This window comes from Girardinichthys multiradiatus, chromosome Y, assembly GCF_021462225.1.
Source record: "Girardinichthys multiradiatus isolate DD_20200921_A chromosome Y, DD_fGirMul_XY1, whole genome shotgun sequence".
Classification (NCBI taxonomy): domain Eukaryota; kingdom Metazoa; phylum Chordata; class Actinopteri; order Cyprinodontiformes; family Goodeidae; genus Girardinichthys; species Girardinichthys multiradiatus.
The window spans coordinates 25,780,596-25,806,322 of NC_061818.1; the positions used below are offsets into that span (position 1 = coordinate 25,780,596).

The following is a 25,727-nucleotide window of genomic DNA, read 5'->3' on the forward strand; positions in this document are numbered from 1 at the left end:
TTGATCTGTTGTGCTGAATAATTAATACAATGTTTGGGTATATTTGATAAACAGCAGTGACAGATAAAATTGTCTACCACAGCTAAGGCACTATAAAAGTATTACTACAATGTGGAAATTACTTACATATAGTTTAAACATGTAACAACTTTATATTTGAAAAATAAATCTACCTTTTTTATTTTAAATATTATTTAATTATTAAATAATTAAGATAATTAAAATATTTCATTATTTATTTCCAGTTTGATTTTACTCATGACACGTATGTAAATAATTTCACCGGTTAATTTATCTATCACAATGTGGCACTTTGGGAGCTCCATAGTTCCAGCCAGCCAATAGTTAAAACAACAAACAAACAAAAAAACGCCTCCGCCAATGACTCAAGCGTAGGAAGGAGGTGAGATTAACAGGGAATCTCAGCGGCAGCAGATTTGCGTGTCTGAAGGGAATCGACCGCAATGGGCAGCAGCGATTCAAAGCTGAATTTCAGGAAAGCGGTGATCCAGCTCACCACCAAAACGCAGGTACATGAGTTTCAGTGCTCGGAACAAATTGTTACCGTCAGAGCCTAAGAGCGCGCCGAGGAGCATCATCGCGGAGATTAGAGAAATAGCAGCAACAGCCAAATTATCCTCCGTCTTCATACAGACTTTTTAAACACAGCCTTTCATTCTGCAGAATGACGATGTTTATAATGTCACTGTATAGCTGTAGATCAAAGGCGCTATTCAAAATGTGTGGTTAAATATCACAATTTGGGTTGGGGAAACAAACGACCATAACCGTGTATCCTGGCATTAGCCTACATATTTATTGCCAGATAATAATAACTAGTGGCGTTCAGCAAAATCATAGCTGATGACGTCATTCCGGGAATGAACACGTTTGCAGATGCGGCAGGTGGACGCTGAGGTTGGTGCGCAGGATAAAGCATCCACTATTGCTTGAACAAGCAGCAGTGTTGACATTGCCATTAAGATAATGGATCTTTGTGTGCGATGAAACTAAACAAGTATATCTACCAAACACAAAGGGGTTAGCAATATATTGTGTCTAAAATCTGGTCCATGTGGGGAATCCGTGTACTGACTGTGTTTTTCTTAGCCGGTAGAAGCCACAGAGGATGCCTTCTGGGACCAGTTCTGGGCAGACACCACCATCACAGTCCAGGATGTTTTTGCTCTGGTACCAGCTGCAGAGATAAGAGCTGTTCGAGAGGAGTCGCCGTCAAACCTGGCAACCCTCTGTTATAAGGTACACACTGAAAGATCATACATAACAGGTATATGAGGGCATCCTTATATTAAAGTGAAATGATGGAATCATTGAGGCAGTGCAGGATATTTTGTTTAGGGAGCTCAAATGAAGGGAATAATGAGTCAGCTCCCCTTCCTGTCTCTCTTATTCCCAGCTTTTGTTTGAAGCTGCCTATCTGGAACAAAACAGACACACACAGGCGTGCAGCATAATTAAATAAAGGAGACAAGAGCCCTCCAAGCAAAGCTTGTTACTAGGGTTTATCAGTTTTAGACAAAGGCTCCAGCATATTGTTGATGAAATGTTGATTTTTTGTTTTTTCTTAGTAATGGTCTGCATAAATAAATAATGCTCCTTATATAAACAAAATGTTCTAGATTTATAGCATACTTTAAAAATGTAGCATCCAAAGTGCCTTAAAAGCAATAGTGAAACTAGATGGGAAACACAGTGTTAAAACTGTTATATTTCCTATATTTTTTCCAGGCGGTGGAGAAGCTGGTGCAAGGAGCAGAATCTGGCTGTTCCAGTGAGAGGGAGAAGCAGGTGGTCCTGAACTGCACTTGTATCTTGACCCGGATTCTTCCTTACATCTTCGAGGACCAAGACTGGAGAGGGTTCTTCTGGTCAACAGTGCCTGGTGCGGGGCACGCTGGGGTGAGTGACAAAAGCGCAAGGAGTGAAAACAATGTTCAAATACATACACATCTTTTGAGGCATTCTCTGTGGTTATTTTTATGTACCCATTGGGGTCATTTTGGGTTGGCTAACAATCATGTTGCATTTATTAGTGGATCTCATTGTAGCTCTGTTGTTAGTCTTTGTTGTTTTTCTGCATTTGTTTGTCATATAACTTTATCACTATTATAATTTTATGTTATTTGTTATCTCTTTATTGTTTTTTTGCATATCTTTCTGTCATTTTTATGTGTATTTGTGATCTTTGGGGTGCTGGTCATTTCACATACATTGTAGTTTTTGTGATTTCATATTTTTTTGTTCAGGTACAATTTAAAGCAATTTTGTATAATCTGCCTAAAGTCTGTTCTAAGGTAATGTGTTTTTGTGACTTCAGTAAATATCTGCAGCAGATGGACTCAGCTTCCCCAATCAAGGATTAGAATCAAAATGAATGGAAATTGAATAAAAATACAAACTTTTTAGAAAATAAAATACAGTTAAATTAAGGTATATGTGAGATTTGATAATTTTTAAGCCATTCTGTCCTAATAATTTATGAAAATGCTTAAATACAAAGAAAAATAAATTGAAAGTTTAATTTTATATACGGGTACGAAATGGAAGAAGGAAGTGATCAAATGAAGACTTGTGAAATTAAGGAATTTAAATTTAAATTAGTGAAGGGCTGAATTTACTCAAAGCAATTTTTTTCTTTTTGCATCTTTTTGTTTTGTTTTCTCTTTTTAGTCAGTTTGCATTGTAGTTACATCTCTTTGTCATAGATTATGTCTGTGTAGGGTTATGGTTAGACTCCTTGTGAGTCTTTTTATGGTAGCCATTTATGGCTAATAAAGTATTTCGTCTGAAATGTATGCAGCTTTTTATTGCTTTGTTGCACTTATTTTTGGTTGTGGTGTGTCTTGGTTCCTATTCTGTGCATATTCTTGATCATTTTTTATCTCATTGTTGCCATTTGTACCTCTCAGTGTGATCATTTACCTTTTTTATGGATACTTTTAAGTCAGTCAAAAGAAAACCACCAGTTATAAAACATCTTGGTAATCCACTGATTAATTTAATCCAGAAAGAAATTTATTTTGTTCTCATCACTTTATGAGCGAAGCAAATAATGCCATCAACCCTGCATATAATATAAAATATTCCAACTATAAGTTGATTTAGTCAGAGCAACATTCAGGCTTTTGCTTGAGGGGATTCATATCAGGTCAGTGTGTGTTCCTTAAGTGTGATTCGGAGTCTCAGACCCCCTCCTAAGGTAAAACCATTCTTAGACAGTTCAGAGTGCATTTCATACTTGTATTAAGTACTGTTCAAGTGTGATCAAATCACACAGCCAAGATACTAGTGCATCAACTGAATGGGACTATGGTGGTCTTTTTGTACCTATTTTCTGGCCATGGTCTGCAAATGTCATGAGGCGGGTCAAGTGCCTGTTGTGCCCTTTTTACGCTCTTGAAGCTTTCACAGCTGCTTCTTTCCCGTAATTCTGTACAATTATATTTAAAGAACACACTAAGGCTGTAATAAGTCAGTTTCCATTGTGTTAACCTTAGTTCAGATTATTATTTCCACATTTTTGTCTATTTCTGTGTACACAACAGTATGATTTTAACACAGCAGAGTAGTTTTTGATTATATTAAATAATTGATTTTGATGAACATATAAGAGTACTGGCATGTAGATAAAGCTTTTTGCGGCCAACTTTTTTCAGACAGATAAGCTGGATGATGATGATGGAGCCCGACCACTGGCTGAGTCGCTGCTCCTGGCGATCGCTGACCTGCTCTTCTGTCCAGACTTCACTGTACACAGTCACAGAAGAGGCCCTGTGAGTACCCAATGTCCTGATACAGTGCAATTTAATTTAACATGCCATTCAATTGTCATTTTCCCAGCAGTAAAATTAGCTGTGGTTGAGAAGGCTGTCTGGAATAGTTTCTGACTCTTCCCAGCCTCACAGTCATTTTGTCTCATGATTTAAAAGGTTAAACCTATTTTCTGTTAAACCACCGTTTCCTCCTTCCTGATCTGAAGTTGCCTCACTAACCTGTCACTCTAGTTTTTCTGAGGATAGAATGCAGAGATAGTGACAAATAATGTTGTTGTAAATAATCTGTTGGTCAAACCAGGAAATAATCAACTTTCCTCCTTCAGAATGTAAAGAATATCTAGTCAGGAAGCAACCCCAAACTCTCAGTGCTCTTTTTCTTATTTTTCACATTTTGTCTCTAAACTGAATTATAGAACAATTTTCTTTTAAAGGAGAAGGAAGTGAGGCTTTCCTTTTTCAATTAAGAACAAATAACACACAACCTGTTCTTTAGAGCAAACTGCTGTTTGTCTACTGATTAAAGTTAAAAATGCCCATCTTACTCATTTAGGCATTGGCAATGTTTAAAGTGGATTAATTTGGTTAAATTAGAAACCTTAAGTTTAAAGTGTTTATTGTGACCATTTATAGGATTCAGTGGAGAACATGCAGTCTTTAGACAGCTGTGAGTACATCTGGGAGGCTGGGGTGGGATTTGCACAGTCCCTGCCTCTAAACTACATCCACGATCTCAACAGGTCAGTTTACTTTAAACAACTGGACTTGACAATGTCTAAATCATAAAATTGCATTTTTTTCCCCCTTTTTTTGTCACATATTCTGTTTTTTTGTTTTGTTTTTTACCTTCAGGGCAGAGCTGCTGAGATTGTTACTAACCTGCTTCTCAGAGGCCATGTACCTGCCTCCTTCACCCGACAACAGCGTCCTCAACTCCTGGATCACGTTCTTCTGCTCCACAGAGAATAGGTAACAGGCTTTTATATGGTCATCCATTCGGGAATAAACATGGCCACATACAGTTGGATCTTTTTAAATTAGAATGTCAATAAAGACTTCATGTAATTTAATTCAAAACTTGAAACTCATGATTTAGATTCAGCACACTCAGATTGATGTTTTTCCCAAGTGCTGATTTCTAATTTTGCTGTTTATGGCTTACAGCTAATGAAAACCCAAATTCAGTTTCTCTAAAAATTACAACATTAAACTAGAGACCTGCAAGCAGCTTTGAAGGCCCTCGCACCCCTCAGCGCAACTCGGGCTGTGGAGCGACCGCAGGAGCCTGGCATCGCCTCCTACACGCCACATACAATGACACCGCGTCACTTAAACACGTCGCCAGTAGGTGGCACTTTGAGCAACATGTCATATTATCTTCGGTCATGCAGAGTTTCAGTCTGGCAAAAAGCATTCAAAAGTTCGAGTAAATCTGACCTTCCAGATGGAAGCTGCACTCACTTGTTTGTTTGTGGGTGGGGCTAAAACGACATCATCAATTGACTGTGTCAAAATGTCCATCATTAACTCATGATCATGTATACTACATTTCAAGTGGATCCGATGATGTATGAGGGAGATATAGCCCTTGAAGTGTCCTAGGGGGCGCTATTGATCCAAATTTAAATGTAATCCAATAGAGCTGTTTGGGGGCTGACAAAGATCAAGAATATTCAGTTTGGAGTGAATCGGATCATGCATGTGTAATTTAGAGGCAAACGTATGGCCGTGGCGTGACATCATAATACGGCACGCCATCATAGCCACACTCTCCAGCTAAAGCAGTCAGTACTGGTGACTGTCTAAGACCATCATGTTATCTGTTACTTGGGACAGTTTCACATTGATTAGGTGAAGAACATCAAACACTGATTCTGTAAAGGAAAACGGGACACTTTCTGTTGTCAAGGGGCGGTGCTTCGATGATGTCAGCATCTGATCAGTGAATATTGTTGAGGTCTAGAGGCAGATCAATCCCAGAAGGTTTCATTTGTCTGTGACTTTCCTTGTAGGAGCTATATCAATGTAGTGTTTAATGGCAAGAAGTCATATTTTGAGGCGTGGCCACGCCCACACGCTTTCATGTATAAAAAAGCTTTTGATAACTTTTGATCCCCAATCCCTTAAGAGTATACTGAGTGATTTTCAAGTCTCTAAGTCAAAAGCTGTAGGAGGAGTTCGCTCAGATATGCGGGTTAAAAACGGCCAAAACAGGGTCAAAATGGCAACTTCAATCCAAAATGGCCGACTTCCTGTGGGGTTTGGACCAATGCTCCAAGAGACTTTTTTGTAGGTCCTAAGAAGTGACATATGTGTACCGAATTTCACAATCCTCTGTCAAAGCATGTCTTGGGGCTGATTTTTTGAAATATTCTAGGGGGCGCTGTGGACGAATTAGGCCACGCCCACCGAATATGTCATCAGATCTTTGTGGGGGACTGGACTAGGATCAATCACATTGAATGTGATGGAGATCAGATGATCTAAGTGTAAATTAGAGGCAAACGTATGGCCATGGCATGACGTCTGAATTCGCGGCGCCGCCACGGCCACGTCCTTTTATGAAAAGACACTGTGCCTCAAACGAAGTTAGACCCACTAGTTATCTGTCTTCTGACACACTTTCAAGTTGATTGGGTCAAGAGGGTAAGAGAGGCAACTTTCCAAGTGAAAAAGTGACTTCCTGTTCTGAGGGGGCGTGGCTTTGATGATGTCAGCATATGACCCCATAGGATTGTCGGGAACCCGAAGGTCCTCCTTGCTGCCAACTTTGGTGTGATTTGGAATTTGTTTGGGAAAGTTATTGCAATTTTTCACTTTCGGCGCGAACGCCAAGTTCGTGCCCCGGCCACGCCCCTAAACATGGCCAAAATCTCACGATTTTGATAACTTTTAATCCCCCATCCCTTAACTGCATGTAGACCAAATATGAACCCGATAGCTCAAAATCCCTAGGAGGAGTTCGTTAAAGTTCGAGGTGAGTAAAAGTGAAAAACGGGCAAAAATCGGCCTTTGACCCAAAATGGCCGACCTCCTGTGCATTTTAGGGCATACCCCCAAGAGACTTTTTTTCTTGTTTTGAGGTGCTCTAGCATTGTGCCAAATTTCACATCTCTACGCCTTACAGTTCGGCCTATCTCACGTTTGGGGGCGTGGCTAAGTGGTTTGACCACGCCCACTGACGACGACATTAAAGAACGAAAATTTCACGCAGGGGACAATTTTGTGTAAAATTTGGTGAGTTTTGGGGCATGGCAAAGTCCCCATATTGCCTCGCCAAAAGTCCCCGGAAAAAAGAATAAGAATTCGAGCGATTACAATAGGCCCTTGCAGTTTTCCTGCTCGGGCCTAATAAAGTCAGTAAAAAGGCACTGTGATGGACTGGTGACCTGTCCAATTGCCAAATGACCACTGGAGATAGGCACCAGCCACCCCAATATCCCTCAATAATGGGTAGGGTTTTTTTTGCATGAATTTAGGAATCAGTGCAGCGCAGAATGCAGGTGATCATCCTGTGTCTCTGCCGATGTGTTAAGGAAGGCTTTGTTGTTTTAATAGTGGCCTGCAGTTTTTCTGAATTGTTAGGTCTGGTGTCTCCAACCACCCTCTGGACAGTTTGGACCACTGAGCAACAGTCCAGTCCTTTTTCTGCAGATAAGGTGCGTTTAGTATTGGTTTGATACAAGAGATGTCACAGTTGTAGCCCACATCCTAGGTACATCTGTGTGTGGTGGTTCTTGGAACACTGTCTCCAGCCCCAGTCCATGCCTTGTGAATTTCCCCCAAAGCACTTAAAATGGCTCTGTTTCACAGTCCTGTCAAGGCTGCAGGCTCCTGTAGCTTCTGGTCATTTTTTTGTGCTGGAAACAGCACATTGAACTGGAAATCTGATCTAGAAATGAATTGTCTAAACGGACCCACAGTGGTCTTTTTGTTGCCAATGGCAAGTGTCTGGTGTTCCCTTTTTAAGCTTTTGAAGCGTTCGCAGCTTTTTCTTTCCGGTGATTCTGTACAGTTACATTGAAAGGACGCACCAAGATTGTAAGTCGGATCTGTTTCTTTAGTGTCAACCTTTGTTGAGTTTATTATTTCCATATTTCAGTTAGAAGTTGTATTTGTCACCTCCTATGTACAGAACAGAATGATAATAACACAGCACAGTAGTCTTCTTTATTAAAATTATTTTCTATTGTTGATTATTTTAAATTGTTTATTTTGATGAACAGACAAGAGTTCTTATACACACAAGACTTCTGACTTTTTCCTTCCATTCATCTTTCTGTTCATATTCTCTTTTATAAAACTCTGAATAGACAACTTTATTTACAATGACCTTCCTTGTGCTGGGTTTCAATGACTGTCATCTGCACAACTGTTAAGTCAATGATCTTCCTTATGATTTTGTAGACCATAATACAACATTTCTTTAATAAAATCCTTTTTCATTGGTCCTATATCATTTTATAATTTTCAGAGAATTGAAATGTTGGGTTTTCATTACCTGTTAGCAATAATAATTAAAACTAGCAGAAGTAAATGCTTGAAATATATATCACTTCGTGCAGTAAATCAATATATTACAGTTTCACTTTTTAATTAAATTACCTAAATAGCTAATCATTTCAATAATATTCTAATTTATTGAGATGCACATCTAGATTGCACCTTGCATTTCAAAAGGGTTCAAATAAACTTGATCACAGACAGCCTGTACATTTTCATTTTAAAAACGCATTTAATTGTCCTCTTTGATGCTCTGTCTGTTTTCACAAATAAGAGTACATTTTAACAGTCGTACTCGTACTCGTTGTCTTCCGCTTATCCGGGACCGGGTCGCGGGGGCAGCAGACTCAGCAGAGACACCCAGACGTCCGTCTCCCCAGACACCTCCTCCAGCTTCTCCGGTGGGAGCCCAAGGCGTTCCCAGGCCAAGAAGGCTGGGTACTCCGCACTACCGCTCGGCCCGTAGGCCAAAACGACAGTCGGAGACCTCTCCCCAACCCAAAGGCGCAGGGATGCGACCCTCTCGTCCACTGGGGTAAACTCCAACACAAGACGGCTGAGCTGGGGGGCAACAAGCAAACCCACCCCGGCCCGCCACCTCTCCCCGTGGGCCACTCCAGAGTAGAAGAGAGTCCAGCCCCTCTCGAGATGGGTTCCAGAGCCCACACTGTGCGTGGAGGTGAGCCCAACTATTTCTAGTCGATATCTCTCGACCTCCCGCACAAGCTCAGGCACCTTCCCCCCCAGTGAGGTGATATTCCACGTCCCTAGAGCCAACCTAAACATCCGGGGATCGGGCCGCTGAGGTCTCCACCTTCGTTCGCCACCTTTGTTCGCCACCTTTGTTCGCCACCTTTGTTCGCCACCTTTGTTCGCCACCTTCGTTCGCCACCTTCGTTCGCCACCTTCGTTCGCCACCTTCGTTCGCCACCCAATCCTCACATCCTGGGGGATGGCCTCGCTTCTCTCGTTCGGGCTTGGCCCTGCTGGGTCCCGCGAGGAGCAACCCGGCCACCAGGCGCTCTCCGGCGAGTCCCAACCCCAGGCCTGGCTCCAGGGTGGGACCCCGGCTCCGGCGTACCGGGCAACGTCACGTGCCTCGATGTACTAGTCCTCATGAAGGATTCTTGAACCGCTCTTTGTCTGACCTGTCACCTAGAGCCTGTTTGCCATGGGAGACCCTACCAGGGGCATTTAAGCCCCAGACAACGTATCCTCTAGGATCATTTGAGCACTCAAACCCCTCCACCACGTTAAGGTGGCGGTTCAAGGAGGGGCATTTTAACAGTCTAATATGGAAAATGTTTGTAAAACAGACTGAAGGTAACAGTGAATTACCTGCAGTGTGTAGCTCAAAGGAAAAGCCTGTGCAACCTAAGAAGAAGAAAAATGGCCATATTTCTGGTATGATGGCTATAATCAAGAGACCAACCAAGAAAGACCGAAAAATTAAATAGAATTGATTTGACTAAATGGCAAAGCGTTTGACTCTGAGATCTAAAAAAGGGTAGATTTAGGGGCTAGGTGTAGATTTAGGGGCCGCTACAAAGCAGAATTGGCTAGCAGGGATCGAGATCCCTATGTTATAAATAAATAGCATACAACTCTTTAATTCTGCTTCTGAACACTATCTTGCAGTTAAAAAAACATTAAAAAAAAAAACAGAGTGTGGTACTTTCTTTAAACCTGAGTACAAAATTTGCAGCAGGAGAATAAATAGTTGGCAGATTCACTAAGGTTCTATCAGCAACGAGAACTCCATAGCAAATTATTGATTATTGTTACCATCTTTTAATGTATCTTTGCAAATTCAAAGAACAAACAAAAGGTTCCTCTTAACATAAAAAAAAAACAAGTTTCAATTACATGCAGTTTGTAGCTCTTGAGCAAGTCTATCAGTTTTCAATCACAAATCATAATTTCTGATTTTTATTGGAGGCAGTTTGCTTCATTTTATGCTGAGGTTTCAATCAGGTGTCCAAAATAAAGTTAAATTAAAGTTTTACTTCAGACTACTTGTATGAATCGGGTAAATGTTCACTTTTTGGGTGATTCTCTAACAGTTTCCTCATGTTTTTCTCCTAGACATGCTCTGCCTCTCTTTACATCTCTGCTTAATGTGGTCTGTGCTTACGATCCGGTGGGCTACGGTATCCCCTACAACCACCTGCTGTTCGCAGACTACCGGGAGCAGCTGGTGGAGCAGGCTGTACAGATTCTTATTGTGACATTGGAGCACGATGGAGGGGTCCCCCGACCTGCTGCTTCTTCATCCAGCATAGAGGAACTAGAGGTATGACAAGAAAGCAAGACTGTCAACCTGTTGACAATGTTTCTTTAATTATTTTCTGAAAAACAAAAAAAACTCTTGATCTGTGTGCAGAATGTTGGCCCTGAGAATCTCTTTGTCAATTACTTGTCAAGGATTCACAGAGAGGAGGTTTGTTTATTAGAATCAACATTTTTGGTCACATCCTTTCTCGTATTGAAAGTTATCTTTATGGGTCTCCATTGGTAGGACTTTGACTTTGTGCTGAAGGGCCTTGCTCGTCTACTGACCAATCCTCTGACTCAGACATACCTCCCCCACTCCACCAAGAAAATCCACTTCCACCAAGAGCTGCTGGTGTTTTTCTGGAAACTCTGCGACTTCAACAAGGTTAAACAGAAGTTAAAGTAAGGTATTAGAGGTGTCTGTACTTTCATTAAGTAACACATTTGTATTTTATGCTTCCCTCCACAGAAGTTCTTGTTTTTTGTCCTGAAGAGCAGTGATGTGCTGGATGTTCTTGTTCCGATACTTTATTACTTGAATGATGCCAGGGCTGATCAATGTAAGTCTTCTTTTTCGTTATATGGAACAGACTACTTTTGAACAATCGCACATAAACCTTTACTTCTAACTGCCTCATACCAAGTGGATTTTATTGGCATCAAATCCACTTTAATCAGTCAGGACATGATCAAATGGAAATTATTTTAATATTACCAAAAATAACCTTGGCAGGCAAGAGGGAATTTACAATTTTTGAAAACTGCTATGAAAATGTATTCATAGCCCTTGAACCTTTTCCCATTTCCCTAAGATACAACCACTAAATTGTACATGTTTTATTGGGATTTTATGTAGTATGACAACACAATAATGCTTTATGATTTATTATGATACCTCTTTTTTCTCTGACACCCCTGAGTATGATGCAGTGCAATGTACTGCCTTTAGAAAGCAAGGACTCAGAGGTTTGTAAGAGAACATCAGTGAACAAACGGTACAATGAAGACCAAGGAAGACAGCAGACAGGTCAGGGATAAAGCTGTGAAGACATTTAAAGTAGAGTTAAGTTATAAAACAATTTACCGAGCTTTAAACATCTCACAGAGCTCTGTTCAGTTCATCATCTGAAAATGGAAAGCATAAGGGATGACTGGAAGCAAGACATGGCTGTCCACATAAACTAATGCCCACCAAGGAGAGCATAAATCAAAGAAGCATCCATAAGGCCCTGATTTATTTGGAAGAGATAAATTTAGATCAATCTGAAAATACCATCACTGCTGTAAAATAAAATGGTGGCAGGATTATCTGATGGGGATGTTTTTCTTCATCAGGAACAAAGAACCTGATCAGACTTAATGGGAAGATGGATGGACCACAAACTGTTTGAGGCTGCAAAAGATTTGACACTTTGATGGAGGTTCACCTTCTTTCAGGACAAGCCTAAGCATACAGCCAGAGCTGCAATAGAATAGTTTAGATCAAAGCATATTTATGTGTCAGAAAATTCAAGTCCAGACCTAATTTGGAAAGAGAGTTTCAGACGTTTTTTTAAACTTATGGTGTTCTTCCAAGCTGACTGAGCTTAAGTTATTTTACAAAGACGAATGGAGGGAAACAAACCTTTCTGCAGCTGTGCATAGCTGGTCAGGATACACCCTCAAAGACTTGCAGCTGTAACTTCAGCGGAAGGTGGTTCTGCAAAGTATCAACTCAGGGGCACTGAATACAAATGAAACTCCCAGATTTCTTTTACATTCCTGGAAACTATGTGTTATTTTCATCCACTTTACAATTTTACAGTGCTTTATGTTGCTTTATTGCAAAAACACCAATAAGTACATTGGAAAAGGAGTTTGCAATGTCAAAATCAGAAAAACTTTCTAAATTATTTTTGTGACAACTGCGCACCAAAGGACACGAAAGGCATTATATAAAAATATAGATTATATTTAAATTAAACTTGCAGAAAAAAACATAAATCTGTAGGCCTACTGTATAATTGCACCTATAGTTCTGTCGACGTTTCTGTACAAGAGAAGTATTTATTAAACCAGTTTAATGCCGCAATCCAAACCAAAGAATAAGATCTTCTACATGATGGAATTAAATGGTTTATAGTGTGGGTGGGCTGTGGAGGGGTGAGTTAGGAGCCAGGATTTTATATGGTGCTTGTGAAGAAGTCAATGCTGATCAGTCTTTGACTAAAAGTTTATTTTTATCCAACACCTACACTGTAAAAGAAGTAAATCGAGTTGCTCTTAAAGTCTGATTAAAGAATGTTAGCAAATGTGAGAAAGTTCGAGGCATCTGAATACAGTTGCAAAGTCATAGAATGATAAGCTCTGTTAGCCATTTGGCCAATCAGTGGTCATACGGTTCAGGCTAATTAGAGTACACTGACTTTTAATGTGATGTGCTTTGGTTGCAGCTCGCGTTGGACTCATGCACATCGGCGTGTTTATTTTGCTCCTGCTGAGCGGTGAGAGGAACTTTGGTGTGCGCTTGAATAAGCCGTATTCTCTCCATGTTCCAATGGACATCCCGGTGTTCACAGGGACTCACGCAGATCTGCTTATAGTGGTGAGACAGGATACTTTTGCATGAAAACTACTGGAAATGTGAAGTCTCACTGTTGTTTCTCTGTTTGTGTTGTAGGTTTTTCATAAGATCATCACTACAGGACACCAGCGCCTCCAGCCTCTTTTTGACTGCCTGCTCACCATTATTGTAAATGGTGAATTGTCCTTTTTTATTTTTCTACAATCCCTTAACATTTAAATGTTTTATGCCACAAGTCATGAAGGAGTTCTTAAATATGTTTGAACAACATAAGAATATTCAAAGTATTGCATATTTTCTTCTTGTTGCAGTTTCCCCCTATTTGAAGAGTCTGTCCATGGTAGCTGCCAATAAACTACTCCACCTGCTGGAGGCTTTCTCCACAACCTGGTTTCTGTTCTCTGCTGCCCAGAATCATCACCTTGTCTTCTTTCTTCTTGAGGCTTTCAATAATATTATCCAGTACCAGTTTGATGGTAAACTGGATCCATTCTGTGGCATTGTTTTAATTTTACCCCTGTTTATTTATGTAATTCTTTTTATCTCACTACCAGGAAACTGCAATCTTGTCTATGCTATCATCCGCAAGCGCAATGTGTTCCACCAGCTGGCCAACCTGCCCTCTGACCCCGCTACAATCCAAAAGGCTTTGCAGAGGAAGAAGAAGTCACCAGACGTTATTTCTCGCACAAGCTCTCAAGAGACTGAGTCCATGGAGGGCTCCCACCCTGCGGTGCCAGCAGAACCGGGTACACTTAAGACCAGCCTAGTCGCTATACCAGGTACTCTCATTTCAACTAAATACTTTTGTTTCAGTCATTACATAATTAATGTATAAGCTTCCGTAGATATATGAGAAACAAACAATCCTTTGGCAGCTAAAACAGTTAAATGTTTTACAAACCCCTTTTTGTAACAGCTGTTTTGAGGAAACAAGTTCCTGTTTTGAAAGCTGAATATTATCTCTGCTGTGCTAGAACAGCATCTGCTCAGGCATCATCCTTTGTATTGCATAAGGCACCAATTTGTTTAACCTGACGACATTGTTGGATTCCCATTTCCCTAATTTAGCCCCTGGATTTTTATGTTATCATTTGTTTAACTATAGTGGTGCTGAAAAAGATGCTAATGGTGTGGCTGTCCCTTCTTTTATAATCCAGTGTATCCTAGATTCATGGTGAATTATGTTTTTTTGGAAAGAAGGGTTAGGGTTAGGGTGATTTGATTCTATTCGGTCTACTTAAGTCTAAATTCTAAATGAAATGCTTTGTATTTATGATTATTTAATATAATACGTTTGTAAATAAAATTTGGTTCATAATACTAGTGGGTGAATGTTTTCTACCTAAGGAAATTAAGATTATCATTTACTTTGTAGCAATCCTTTCTCCTGAGCAGGCATGTGTCGACAGTGGAAACGATCGACAGTCTTTTAACAGGAAGAAACACAAAAACACAAACAAGTGCGGGGGAGTTCTTTCTATTTTAAAAAAACAGTAGACAGTATTCAATGGCAGCAGATGATCTTTTAGTGGTTTCGTGTATCAGAGAAGCACAGTTAAGCAAATAAACTCAGCCTGTAGAACGTATTTCAGATATTTTCCAAAGATAATGCTTGTAAACGCAGTTCATGACAGACCCAATTCTTTAACAGTTTTTACATTTCTTTTACAGTTTTTACATTTAGACATTTTACCACAAACATAATGTATTTCATTTTTTTTTTTTAATTGTTAAACTTTCTTAAATTTTCAGACTTTTGAGCCATGTCAAATTCAGTAGAAGCAAATATTGTAGATATGAAACACATCTATTGCCTCTAAAAAATAGTTTATACCATGTAGTAAAATCCTTTGTGAAGGAAAACTTTATCTGTAGGATCTTGTTTTTTTGTATCTTGCATCTGCATACGTAGATGTCCTTGTAAGTGCCTAAAATAACAATCACATTCTTAAAGATTTTTGTTTTTTTGAGGGCAATTGTTTTTTATTACTAGTTAGATGTCACTGCTCTCACCACTCTGATTATTGTTCGATCCCTGACCTCTTTCAGGCATCGATAAACTGACTGAGAAGTCACAGGTATCTGAGGACGGGACCATGGTGTCTGTCCCAAAGTTAGACTCTCCACAGACGGTCCACTTGGACCAAAGTGCAGCTGCTGGGACCAGTGACACGGAGTCAAACTCAGGCAGAGACAATGAAGTAAGTGGGTTGTTACTGTCTCCATGTTTTTTATAAATGTTGTGGCAAATTTGTTAACTGTTTTTTTGGCATTCTTAGGATGTTTTCTACTCTGAAGCAGAAATGGAAAGAAGACGTTTGTCAAGTGCCTCTTCGACTTCGATCTGGGCTCCCACACCAGAATGGGTGAGCAAACTGTAAAACTTTGTTGTAAGATATTTTTTTACATAGATTTTGGATCTTTAACAATGTTAATAAATAAATATTTATTTTATGTTCCAGATCCTATCTTGGAAGTGCAAGTTGCCCCTGCAGACCATCATGCGTCTTCTACAAGTACTAGTTCCCCAGGTGGAGAAGATCTGCATTGACAAGTTGGTTTCATGTCCTGAAGTACAAATGTCTCAATAAATGTTGTCAGAAATAATGCAGAAGTGTGCTTTATGTTTCATTCCAGAGGCCTGACAGATGAATCTGAGATCCTGAAGTTTCTTCAGCATGGCACGTTAGTGGGCCTGTTGCCAGTTCCTCACCCCATTCTCATCAGAAAGTATCAGGCCAACGCCGGCACAGCCATGTGGTTTCGCACTTACATGTGGGGTGTTGTTTACTTGCGGTAAGTCAGGAAAAAAATCTATGTAATATGTGAAAAGACAGCACTGAATATGTTGTAAAATGAGGGAGCAAATTTAGGAAAATATGGAATATCCAGTCAACCCTAAATTGAAGGAAGGGGGAATTAAGTTTAGTTTAAGAGTTATTAGAAACTTAATCCTGCACATCTACTTTTAAAAACAGGGAAGCAGGCACTTCATTTTGCTTCATTGTTTAGGCACCTATGCACATAGGTGTAAAACAAAGTGATGCTCAAAAGTTTAAAAATAGAAGAACTGTCATAAAAAACACATTAGAAGTGATCAAATGAAGTAAACGATTAAACAGGAGGGTGAGGAACTAAGGAGATGTGTGTATATATATATATATATATATAGAGAGAGAGAGAGAAAGAGATAGAAATGGTCAAACTCTGATGTAAAAATCTATGGTTTTCCGCTGCCCTTTTGATTTTTACCTCTGGAAAGCACTTTGTGTTACACTTGGCTTTATGAAAATTGTTCGATTTATCAGTAAAATGTGTATTTGAATAATATTTTGATACAAAGATGTCTGAGAGCTCTGCCTGTTTTTCTAAGTTACCACTTTCCTGAAAAACCTGCTGTTTCAAGTAATAATGTCCCAAATAAAATTTTACATATTCTTTAGTCAGTCATCATCAGTCAATCAGTCAGTTTCTACCGGTTCTTCCATAGTGGGTCGCAGGGAAGCTGGTGCCTATCTACAGCAGTCTACGGGCGGGAGGTGGGGTACACCCTGGACAGGTCGCCAATCCATCGCAGGGCAACACAGACACACACAAGACAAACAACCATACACACACACTCATTTGTGCCTAAGAGCACTTTGGAGAAACCAATGAACCTAACAGTCATGTTTCAAACTGTGGAAGGAAGCTGGAGTACCCAGAGAGAACCCATGCATGCACAGGGAGAACATGCAAACTCCATGTAGAAAGACCCCTGGCCGGGAGTCAAACCCAGGAACTTCTTGCTGCAAGGCAACAGTGCTACCAACTGCGCCACCGTGCAGCCCATTTAATAAAAATCAAAAATGCATGGAAAAATAATCTGCTTTTGTTTATGATAATTACATGACTTCTAATCAATTATGATACAAAGAACATTGTAAAAACCAGGTAATGCTTAAAAATGTTTTGTTAAAACCATCCAAATAGCTGTTTTAATGTTCAAAAATCTGAATCTCTTGACAATAATTTCTTCTTTTAGACTTTAACGGGTTAATGTGGCTTGTAGCATTGCCTTTGAAGTAAAATATGACGTAGACGTTTTTGACTCTGTTTAAAGAGTTTGATGGCAATGTTGGAAGTTGTGCTGTCTATTTCTTTCTCTGGGGGCCTGTGCCCAAAACCAAAACTGTATTTTAGGCGGAGAAATTTTTCCATGACCTAAAATCTAACTTACTGTTAACAGTAAGTTAGATTTTACCTTGCGTCATCAGGAGACTAATAGCTGTGAAAATTATTTCCTTTTCTCTAGATAACAGCACAAAATTTTTAGCCTGTTTAAATAGAGATGTATTGAACCTTGTTGTACTCCATGGTTTTGGTTTCATCATGCAGATAATGAATTTTCTAATTTTATAAAGAATTCAGCAACTGTTCTTTTTTTTTTTTAGCAATGTGGATCCCCCCATCTGGTATGACACTGATGTGCGCCTTTTTGAGATCCAGAGGATGTAAACTGACCACATGATGACTGAAAAAATTGACTGTTCTTGTTCTAGAAGTATCCTCTGGTTTCCGGAAAACAAAACTCACTGTGTTAGACCTGTCTTCTAATCATTATGCTTGCACCAACATCTTCTGACTTGGAAAGATAAAAGATATATGAAGTATCATCAATATTCATAAACCTTGAGACAGCAGAATGTCTGTTAAAGCACTGAGAAAAATGAAGCATTTGCAAAAAGCAAAGAAGTAGAAAATAAATATTTAACGTTTGTCATATTTGTTATAAAGGATGTAGTGTATTTTCAACAAAGGCATGTAAGTTGTCTTGGATGACACCGTGTTAGTATTTCTAATTGTTATTTATTGTACTCCCATGGTTTAAAGTGAACATGCACCTTTCTGACTTATCTGTTAAGGCTGTGGTTTAATGTGATGTTTCAGGTATGGAGGTGTTTTTATGTAAACAGCCAGGGCTTGTTTTTGACTTCTTTTGTTTGACTTCTTGCTTTGACTTGCGATCCTTACAGTGCTTGACTTTAAAACTGTATTTTCTTGAATTGTCCTGAAAATATATATTACTATGGATCTGTGACGTCTGTGTTGCCTGTATTACTATTGGTATGGTTATTTGGGAAGATTTGCAGAAAAGCTTTTTAGTGTGTCTTTAGAAATGGCAAGATTTACATGTGTGTTGTCCTAAGCTCAAGTTATTGTTTACCAAGTTAAGGTGGAATGTTAGCTACCAGAAGGCGCCATAATACCTTTTGACTCAAGTTTCCTATTCATTTAATTCAATTCAACTCAGTTTATTTATATAGTGCCAATTCACAACACATGTTGTCTCAAGACACTTCACAACAGTCAGGTACATACATTCCAATTAATCCTAACCATTGAACAGTGCAGTCAGATTCAGTTATTTATTCAAATTGGATAAAAAGTTTTTCTATCTAAGGAAACCCAGCAGATTACATCCAGTCAGTGACTTGCAGCATTCCCTCCTCCTGGATGAGCATGTAGAGACAGTGGACAGTCACTGGCGTTGACTTTGCAGCAATCCCTCGTACTGAGCATGCATGTAGCGACAGTGGAGAGGAAAAACTCCCTTTTAACAGGAAGAAACCTCCAGCAGAACCAGGCTCAGTGTGAGCGGCCATCTGCCATGACAGACACGGGGTTTGAGAGAACAGAGCAGAGACACAAAGAGAACAAAGAAGCACTGATCCAGGAGTACTTTCTATGGGAAGGAAAAGTAAATGTTAATGGATGTAGCTCCTTTATGCTGCGTTCACACCGAACGCAGATTCTGCGAATATTTTGCGCCATTTGTGTGCTTTTGCTCACTTGACATTCCGCGTGAACTCCGCGTTGCCAAATGGCAACAAGCGTCAACGCTTCGCCGCGTCATCAAATAGGAGGAGCTTCCATCTGCTGCTTGCTGGTTTCAACTGAACATGGATTTCACGGACCTAATTACAGTGTTTTACCAGTGGAGAGCCAAAAAACGCCACTTACGTCAACGTCCCTGGGTTCATGAGATTCTGCAGGGACGGGAACAGTTCGGAGAGTACCAACACTTACTCCAGGAGCTGACGGTCGATTTCAGCGGTACTTCCGTCTATCCAGGACCCAGTTCGAAGATCTGCTGTCCCCCGTTGGGAGATGAATCGGCCTCCGGGACACCAACTACCAGCGCTGTATCCCTGCTGCTGAACGCCTGTCCATCTGTCTTCGGTGAGTAAATAAATCTCAGCTCAATAAAAAAACAGCCGATTTTTAATGTCCACATCTTCTAAATATAAGATATATATAGCAAGTGACGTGCTGATATAAATTAGCCAAAAGACAGTAGTACAATGGCGCTATTTTAAAGTTTTACCTGCTACTCCAGTCTCCTCAATGACTCTTCTCCAGGCCAGGTCCTTTCTGTACTTGTCTCGGTAAAAGTAATTAGTTGAGTCATACAACTCTGTCTTGCCGCACACCGCCACTATGATCTGGTCCTCCATCATCACTGAAAACAACTTCTTCTCAGCTGCGGTCCATCACCCTACGTCGCAGCACATCCAGTCCCTGATTGGTTGACGCGACGCAAATTTAGAAAAAAGTTCAGATTTTTCAACTCGTCCACCGCTCTCGCTTCGCTCAAGCTTCACTCGGCGAGCCTTCCGCACCGCGTCCTTCGTCTCTTTCGTGCCGCTCCGCTCCTGAACGCGCCTCTACGGGATAACATGTAAATCGGCCGCTCCTACCGCATAATCCGCGTTCGGTGTGAAGGAATGCAGTATTGCTTGTATTTGCAGCCTGTGGGTTTGTGTTCTCTAACATAATGAAAATGGTTGCACAAACGTTTTTGCTTAAATTTGACCACACTGTTTGAACAGCTGATTATTTTGACTACACAAGGCAATACAACAACAACGTGAGGGTGGTTTCATGGCTAAATTGGACCAGCCTGGTAGCCAGTCTTCATTGATTGCACATTGCACCAGTAAGAGCAGAGTGTGAAGGTTCAATTAGCAGGGTAAGAGCACAGTTTTGCTCCAAATGTTGAAATGCACACAACATTATGGGTGACATACCAGAGTTCAAAAGAGGACATATTGTTGGTGCACGTCTTGCTGGCGCATTTGTGACCAAGACAGCAAGTCTTTGTGATGTATCAAGAGCCACGGTATCCAGGGTAATGTCAGCATACCACCAAGAAGGACGAGCCACATCCAACAGGATTAACTGTGGACGCAAGAGGAAGCTGTCTGAAAGGGATGTTCGGGTGCTAACCCGGATTGTATCCAAAAAACATAAAACCACGGCTGCCCAAATCACGGCAGAATTAAATGTGCACCTCAACTCTCCTGTTTCCACCAGAACTGTCCGTCAGGAGCTCCACAGGGTCATATACACGGCCGGGCTGCTATAGCCAAACCTTTGGTCACTCATGTCAATGACAAACGTCGGTTTCAATGGTGCAAGGAGTGCAAATCTTGGGCTGTGGACAATGTAAAACATGTATTGTTCTCTGATGAGTCCACCTTTACTGTTTTCCCCACATCCAGGAGAGTTACGGTGTGGAGAATCCCAAAAGAAGCGTACCACCCAGACTGTTGCATGCCCAGAGTGAAGCATGGGGGTGGATCAGTGATGGTTTGGGCTGCCATATCATGGCATTCCCTTGGCCCAATACTGGTGCTAGATGGGGGCGTCACTGCCAAGGACTACCGAACCATTCTTGAGGACCATGTGCATCCAATGGTTCAAACATTGTATTCTAAAGGCGGTGCCGTGTATCAGGATGACAATGCACCAATACACACAGCAAGACTGGTGAAAGATTGGTTTGATGAACATGAAAGTGAAGTTGAACATCTCCCATGGCCTGCACAGTCACCAGATCTAAATATTATTGAGCCACTTTGGGGTGTTTTGGAGGAGCGAGTCAGGAAACGTTTTCCTCCACTAGTATCACCATCCTGCAAGAAGAATGGCTTAAAATCCCTCTGACCACTGTGCAGGACTTGTATATGTCATTCCCAAGACGAATTGATGCTGTATTGGCCGCAAAAGGAGGCCCTACACCATACTAATAAATTATTGTGGTCTAAAACCAGGTGTTTCAGTTTCATTCTCCAACCCCTGTATATCAGTAATTAAAAAATAATAAAAAACTCATTCATTAAACACAATGTGATGGATTTTAAGAATTGACTTGTTCATTTTTGATGATTATAGCTTACAGCTAGTATCTAAAATTCTAAAATTATATGGACTTTCCTTTACAATCTTCAGGGCTGTGGGTGTCCTTGTTATTTATGAATCTTTTTCTACCACACTTTTGTCTTCCATTAATATGTGTGGAGACAGTACTCCAACTAGCCAGCTTGTTTTGCAATGACCTGCCATGACTTTCCCTGTTGGCCTGCAGTTTTCTCTAATTGTGTAACCCATAACATGTTATCTTTATTAGTTTTATGTAATATTCTGACTTCCAAAGAAACTGAATTTTGGATTTTCAGCAGTTGCAAATCAGAGTGAACAGATTTAACTGTTTGAAATGTAAAGTATGCACAATGATTCGACAAGTTTCACATTTTGAATTGAATTGCTGAAATAAATTAGATTTTTTCTGACATTTCAATCTAGCAAGGCACGAGTGTAGACACACCTGAGTGAATTTAGAAAGGTTCAGACAGAGATTTTTTTTTTTTCACAAAGCTTTTTTTAAAATATAAATGTTTTCAGTTTCCCTGGCATTGTCAAAATTCTTATTGCATAGCAGTGACAGAGCCAGAAAAGTTTCATTGGGGTGGCCAGACTGAGACCGCTGCTCACTGAGGGGGTGACGAAAAACTGATTTTAGGTTTCTTTTTGCAGCACTAGTGGCCTTTATTTTTATTATTTTTTAAAAGTAGGATAAAGAGAGTGGGAAGACATGCAGCACATGTCCCCAGGATTGGGACTCAAACCAGGTACAGCTGCGTCAAGGACTGAAGCCTCTGTATATGGGTAGCGCACTCTACCGCTACGCCACATGCCATACCCTTCTTTTTGTGGTTTAAGCAGTGGTGGTCGCTCTCTCTGTCGGACCCACATGACTAATTCTGTCCTCTCCCCCATAATTGGAAACAAAAATACAAAAAACTAGTCAAAAGTCATCTTTCATGTTTATTTATCATCAATGTTTATAATTTACCTTCATTCATCTTATAATAATAAAACGGCATTTTTTCCTTCTAAACAGCATTGACACCATGAAACTGTTTATGGCTTTTATGGAAAATACCTTAAATTAAAAAAAAAGTAATAATGGAGCACAGCACTTGGGCACATCATTTATCTTTTAAAAGAAGACAGAGAAAAGAGGTCCCTTCCACTTATGCTATTTCAGAGGCTGTTTATGAGCTGACAAGCATACACACATAATACATTGCCCCTTCACAATTGAAGTTATTTGCGGTGTCCCATTTTTTTCTCTTTCACAGGAAACCAGCCATTTTTATTGTTATTTTAAAATAAGATAGGAAACTTTTCTAAGTGAATAAATGTTGCCTTTAAAACTTAACTCAGTCTGGGGTGAGGAAAAAAAAACACTTCTATTATAATTGTGTTAGTGGATGAGAGGACTGCTGTTGCCTCCATCTATTCTGGAGGTGTCCCCCCACCTCCAGAATAGATGGAGGCAGCCCCCAAGGCTCCACCCTTGTTGCAAAGTGCAATGCCGACAGATTTAAGGGGTTGCAGCTGTATTATTAGCAAAAACTGCAGCTCTGAATGCTTTGAAACTCATGACCTTTTGTTCATATATTACCTAAAAGCACAAAGCCTGCTTGATTTTTATTTATTGTAAACTGGAAAAAAAAATTTGAATAATTGCTTTGATAAGTATATAGGGTTTTACAGGTAGGGCCTACTCATTTAAAATCATTATGGATCTATCTATAAAGGTTTTTAAACCCATAACTATGACAAATGAAATATATTGAAAGCTTTGAGCACATTTTAAGTGGATTTGTTTCTTCGATAGGTTTACATTTACTTCTTTCAACTGACAACTACTTTAGTTATAAGCAAAATGCTCACAATTAATCTTTGTATACACACACACACAGTACAACATTTCAGCCAAAAAACAAAGAAAAACACCACCAATGACAGTTAATGAGAAAAAATTCAAACATGTCACTTATTTGATTGTATAGAACTTACTATATTGTAAAATAGTCCAAAATAATTAATATAAAAGCTTTTTTCCCCCCACAGCTAAAAAAAAACATAGGAAATTTAGGATGTCAAGTAAACTTCAAGGAGGCTGGCAACAGAGTGCATCCTGTAGAAGTTTCCAAACAGAAATCCAATAGTCACTATGAGTCCACACAGTGTGACTGTAGAAGTTCAGCATTAGAGTAATCAAACGGAGGACGAGCCCTGAAAGCTGGCATGATCCAGAGCTGTGAAAGCAGACAAAAAGATAACACACAAATGTACTGCAAAAAACAAGGGAAAAGGCAGAAATATACCTTACAATGATATTACTCAAATAAATAAACTTGACGACTCAACAGCAGAAAGGCACAGACCTCCTTTAAAGCTCTTCTCCTCCACTTGGTCTCATCAGAACCTAAAGTTCTAACACTTTTGGATTCATTTCTGTCCACAACAATCTGTATTTCTGTATGATCTTGGACAGTACAGGCATTTGTGTCCATAGCTGCCATCTGAATGAGGTGGAAGGGCTCCCGATTGAGGCCCGCGACGATAAAATAATTCTGCAGGCCAAGTCGGAGCACCAGCAGAACAGCCCATCTCAGGTAAAGAACCACCAGGTGGCTTCTGTCGCAACCATTGCCATGATAGTGAAATAACTGATGATCAACTGCCCTAAATAAGGATGCCACCAGCAATCTCACATCCAGGCTGCGAGAAGAGTTTTTCTCAGAAACGGGTTTTCTGTGTTCCAGTCTGTAGGGAATGCAGTCGATCGCAGTGGAAATTGACAGCAGGCTCACAACCACCACATTCATAACAAAGTGAATGAGCAAGGCCAGATTTCTCCTGTCTTCTCTATCCTGTTAAATGTACATCTCGTAAAATACAGTATAAACGTTACGTGTCCTCCGATCACCAGGAAAAGCCCCATCCTTAGTCCCAAACAATGATCCTTAAGGTGGAATTTTAATTTTGGAGTTGCTTTGATTGTTCACAAGTCAGCCCACATGACGTAGGCCATAAATAAAAGGCTTCTTTGAAGATCCTACACGCCAAGTGGTAGCATTTACACTTTTGTTCACCATAGCCAGCTAAAATAGAAAGGCCTTTTAATATTTGACTGAAACAAACAAAAAAATATATTAATTGTAATTGATACCTCCATTTAACTTGTGTGAGACACTGATATTCCAATTTAGACAGGCAGTTTGGTGAATGGATTCCTCCGTCACTGCTGCCATCCACACCAGCAGATTAGTTCAAAGCGTAAGAGTAAGGCTGCACCTAAACATGTAAACACATGATTGCTAGTGATAAATTAAGATTTCCACTTTGTAAGCAATAGCAAAGCACTTGCCTTGTAAAATGTGTTGCTGTACACAGTCCTTTGCAGGAGTCCACAGAAAATAGGTCTAAAACACGGAACTTAAAGTTTTGCAAACATAGCGGACACTGCTGTGCAGCATTACTTAAGACTGACCTCACACATTAGAACAAAATAATGTTCCTAGAAATTCTGGAACCTGGACAATCAAAAACACAGCTTGCACAGCAAGGAGGGCTACTTTAACGGCTGAGTCGCAGTTAAGGTAGCCAACATTATAGGCAATCTTGAAGATGTCCATGAGAAGACCAAACAGCACAAGTCCAACTAGAATAAAGAAAGAAAAAAAAAACTCTAAATAGGTAAGCTATAACAGTTACACTAATGACTGTAAAGAGTTCTCACCTTTTAGCCAAACTGAGTTTGAAATGCTATCTTTGAATAATGGTATTTTCGAGAGGTGAAGCCCATGTAAAAACACCATCCACATCATAGTGAGGAGAAGAAGGAAGATTAAGATTTGTCGGTGGATAACTGCAATCGCCACACTACTGAAAGAACTGGTGCTGACCATGGCACTGCCCAAAATTAGGATGTTGATGCAAATTATGCCAGACAGGAGGCACCCTCCACCGTGGTGGGCTCTATACATTACTGGCTCTATATTGGTGTTACAGGGAGGCGTGGGTAAATGATGCATGTTTTCAATTTGTGCTGCTGTCACAAGGTTGGAAGAACAGGCTTCAATTGCATCATTTGGTATTTTTCTACAAAACAAAGCAGTTATTTCAAATTAAAAGAACTCAAGTCACAAGCTTTTTGCCTGACCTTTGGATGGATGAGCATTGGATAGAAGTAACTGAGATATATTGGGTCATCTGATAATCTGGGACAGGTTAAATAAATGGCATTTCATCCTTTCTTTAAAAATTAGATGACAGCTAAAGCTGCAGATAATATACAACTTCCAGTCTTTAAGTATTTTATAAACAATGAGTTGTTTTAGCAGATCTTTGTTGGACAACTGAAATATTTTCTACCCAATTATGTCCAGATTTGACTTCAAAGACTGAGG

The 25,727-nt window shown here is 40.0% G+C and overlaps 1 protein-coding gene and 1 pseudogene across 1 annotated transcript; one reads left to right on the forward strand and one right to left on the reverse strand.

The window, feature by feature from the left end:
- The first annotated feature begins 354 nt into the window (after positions 1-354).
- On the forward strand, positions 355-18,217 carry LOC124864493 (protein HID1-like). Its single transcript, XM_047359293.1, has 19 exons — positions 355-530; positions 1,111-1,260; positions 1,750-1,920; positions 3,678-3,794; positions 4,428-4,534; positions 4,647-4,763; positions 10,383-10,590; positions 10,681-10,737; positions 10,816-10,956; positions 11,041-11,131; positions 13,004-13,155; positions 13,231-13,309; positions 13,446-13,610; positions 13,689-13,916; positions 15,187-15,338; positions 15,417-15,503; positions 15,600-15,691; positions 15,775-15,933; positions 17,571-18,217. The coding sequence occupies exons 1-19, from the start codon at positions 465-467 to the stop codon at positions 17,632-17,634; spliced, it is 2,403 nt and encodes an 800-aa protein (XP_047215249.1). The 5' UTR covers positions 355-464; the 3' UTR covers positions 17,635-18,217.
- Positions 18,218-22,363: 4,146 nt separating this feature from the next.
- LOC124864153 lies at positions 22,364-25,304 on the reverse strand (annotated as a pseudogene).
- Between the last annotated feature and the right edge of the window lie 423 nt (positions 25,305-25,727).

Excerpts from the sequence above, each read along its gene's own strand:
- LOC124864493 (XM_047359293.1), top strand. The coding sequence starts at position 465 with ATGGGCAGCAGCGATTCAAAGCTGAATTTCAGGAAAGCGGTGATCCAG. Across the intron at positions 10,591-10,680 it reads CCAGCATAGAGGAACTAGAG|AATGTTGGCCCTGAGAATCT; the intron begins GTATGACAAGAA and ends ATCTGTGTGCAG. Across the intron at positions 10,957-11,040 it reads AACTCTGCGACTTCAACAAG|AAGTTCTTGTTTTTTGTCCT; the intron begins GTTAAACAGAAG and ends TTCCCTCCACAG.